At 39.6% G+C, this 1824-nt stretch overlaps 1 protein-coding gene across 3 annotated transcripts in view; it reads right to left on the bottom strand.

Moving 5' to 3' along the window:
* cp110 (centriolar coiled-coil protein 110) overlaps positions 1 to 1824 on the bottom strand; it is a 15268-nt gene that overhangs the window by 5422 nt on the left and 8022 nt on the right. For all 3 annotated transcript variants that reach the window (XM_016258451.1, XM_016258449.1, XM_016258450.1), the window contains one exon: positions 102 to 248. In XM_016258451.1, the coding sequence (XP_016113937.1) occupies positions 102 to 248 (147 nt within the window). The remainder of the gene's footprint in view (positions 1 to 101; positions 249 to 1824) is intronic.

Here is a 1824-nt window from a genome sequence, read left to right as displayed (position 1 = left end):
GTGTGAGTGTGTGTGTGTGTGTGTGTGTGAGAGAGTGTGTGTGAGAGAGAGAGAGTGTGTGTGTGTGTGTGTGTGTGTGTGTGTGTGAGTGAGTGTGTTACCCGTGAGGTGTTGTGCGCGTCTGTAAGCTCAGCGTGTGTGCAGACAGATGAGGCGGTGAAGGAGGTCGGCGTGTCCTCCAGACGTGAGCCTGCGCCGGGACACGGGAAGGACATGCTCCGCAGAAACTGGTACCGCACCGCTAAAGACTGACAGAGAGACAGAAGCAGAGACAGACGGACAGGACAGGACGACAAACATATCAATCCATCACAAATAATACAACCAGTTCAATGAAAAGTAGGCTGTAGTATCAGTAATGTTCAGATTTTTTTTTGTGTTTTCTAAAGACGTCTCTTCTGCTCAGCAAGGCTGCATTTATTTGATCAAAAATACATTAAAACAATTTTTTAAATATTATTATAATCTAAAACAGCTGTTTTCTATGTGAATCTCTATTAAACTGTAATGTATGTCTGTGATGCGCAGCTGTATTTTCAGCATCATTCCTCCAGTCTTCAGTGTCACATGATCTTCAGAAATCAGTATAATATGCTGATCTGCTGCTCAAATTGACTCTTTCAGAAACATTAAAAAATCTTAATTCTTCCAATCTTTTGGCCAGTAGTGTCTTTGAGTTCAGCTTCTGTGATTCTCACGTTCAGTTTTTATTGTTTTGGCAACACAAATAATCCTGCCATGCCAATAAAACACTTTAAAACGAGAGCGCGAGAGAATACAAATGAAAACAGCACAGAGAGAGATGAAATAAGAGCACGTGAAGGTGAAGACAGACGCGGTCAGAGAGACACAAGGTCAATGAGACGACAGAAAGCAAACCACAGACGGGCAGAGAGACAGACAGGTGTGTTCAGCGCTGAAGATCAGCAGCGCGTGAATTAAACACAATTATCCTCATTTTCTGTGTCAGTTCCCACAGTGAACACACAGACGCTCGTTAATATAAAAACACCCTGTGTTCATTAAAGCCTGTTCCATGCATACATTACAGGCGGTAATTAATAGCATCAGGACACGAGCGGCTACAGGACCTGAAGGAGAAACACATAAGGACGCTCTCAGGGCCAGCTAGAAATGAAACCGAACATTCCCACAATCCTCTGTGTGATTTGTGGTGTTTCAGCACTGGAGCTCTGCCATCGGCCAAGGAGAGACTCGGGACGGAGCGATTCGTTACTGGCCATCAAACACCAGTCTAACGAGTTGTTCAGAGATCTGACCCGTCAAGCGATCTATCACGAGTACATCAGCTGATCTCACGGATTCTGCTCATTTAACAGTCAAGATTAGAACTTTCATTGTGGATTCGTTCAATTCGTTCAACCATTTTGATGAATCACAGAATTTCGCAACATTAACAGTTATTTTCCTGTTTATTACTGTGAAGCTGCTTTGTATGGAAGCTTGTTTTAACAACGGAATAAAAAAAATTAAAGGTAATTGCGACTTTTTCTCTCACCATTTAGACTTTTACAATTCTGAGTTTATATCTCGTAATTCTGAGTTTATATCTCGTAATTCTGAGTTTATATCTCGTAATTCTGAGTTTATATCTCGTAATTCTGAGTTTATATGATAATTCTGAGTTTATATGATAATTCTGAGTTTATATCTCGTAATTCTGATTATATGATAATTCTGAGTTTATATGATAATTCTGAGTTTATATGATAATTCTGAGTTTATATGATAATTCTGAGTTTATATGATAATTCTGAGTTTATATGATAATTCTGAGTTTATATGATAATTCTGAGTTTATAT

Source organism: Sinocyclocheilus grahami, unplaced genomic scaffold, assembly GCF_001515645.1.
Source record: "Sinocyclocheilus grahami isolate Dianchi unplaced genomic scaffold, SAMN03320097.WGS_v1.1 scaffold1687.1, whole genome shotgun sequence".
NCBI classification, from domain to species: Eukaryota; Metazoa; Chordata; class Actinopteri; order Cypriniformes; family Cyprinidae; genus Sinocyclocheilus; species Sinocyclocheilus grahami.
This window is presented reverse-complemented; position numbering and strand designations above follow the sequence as displayed.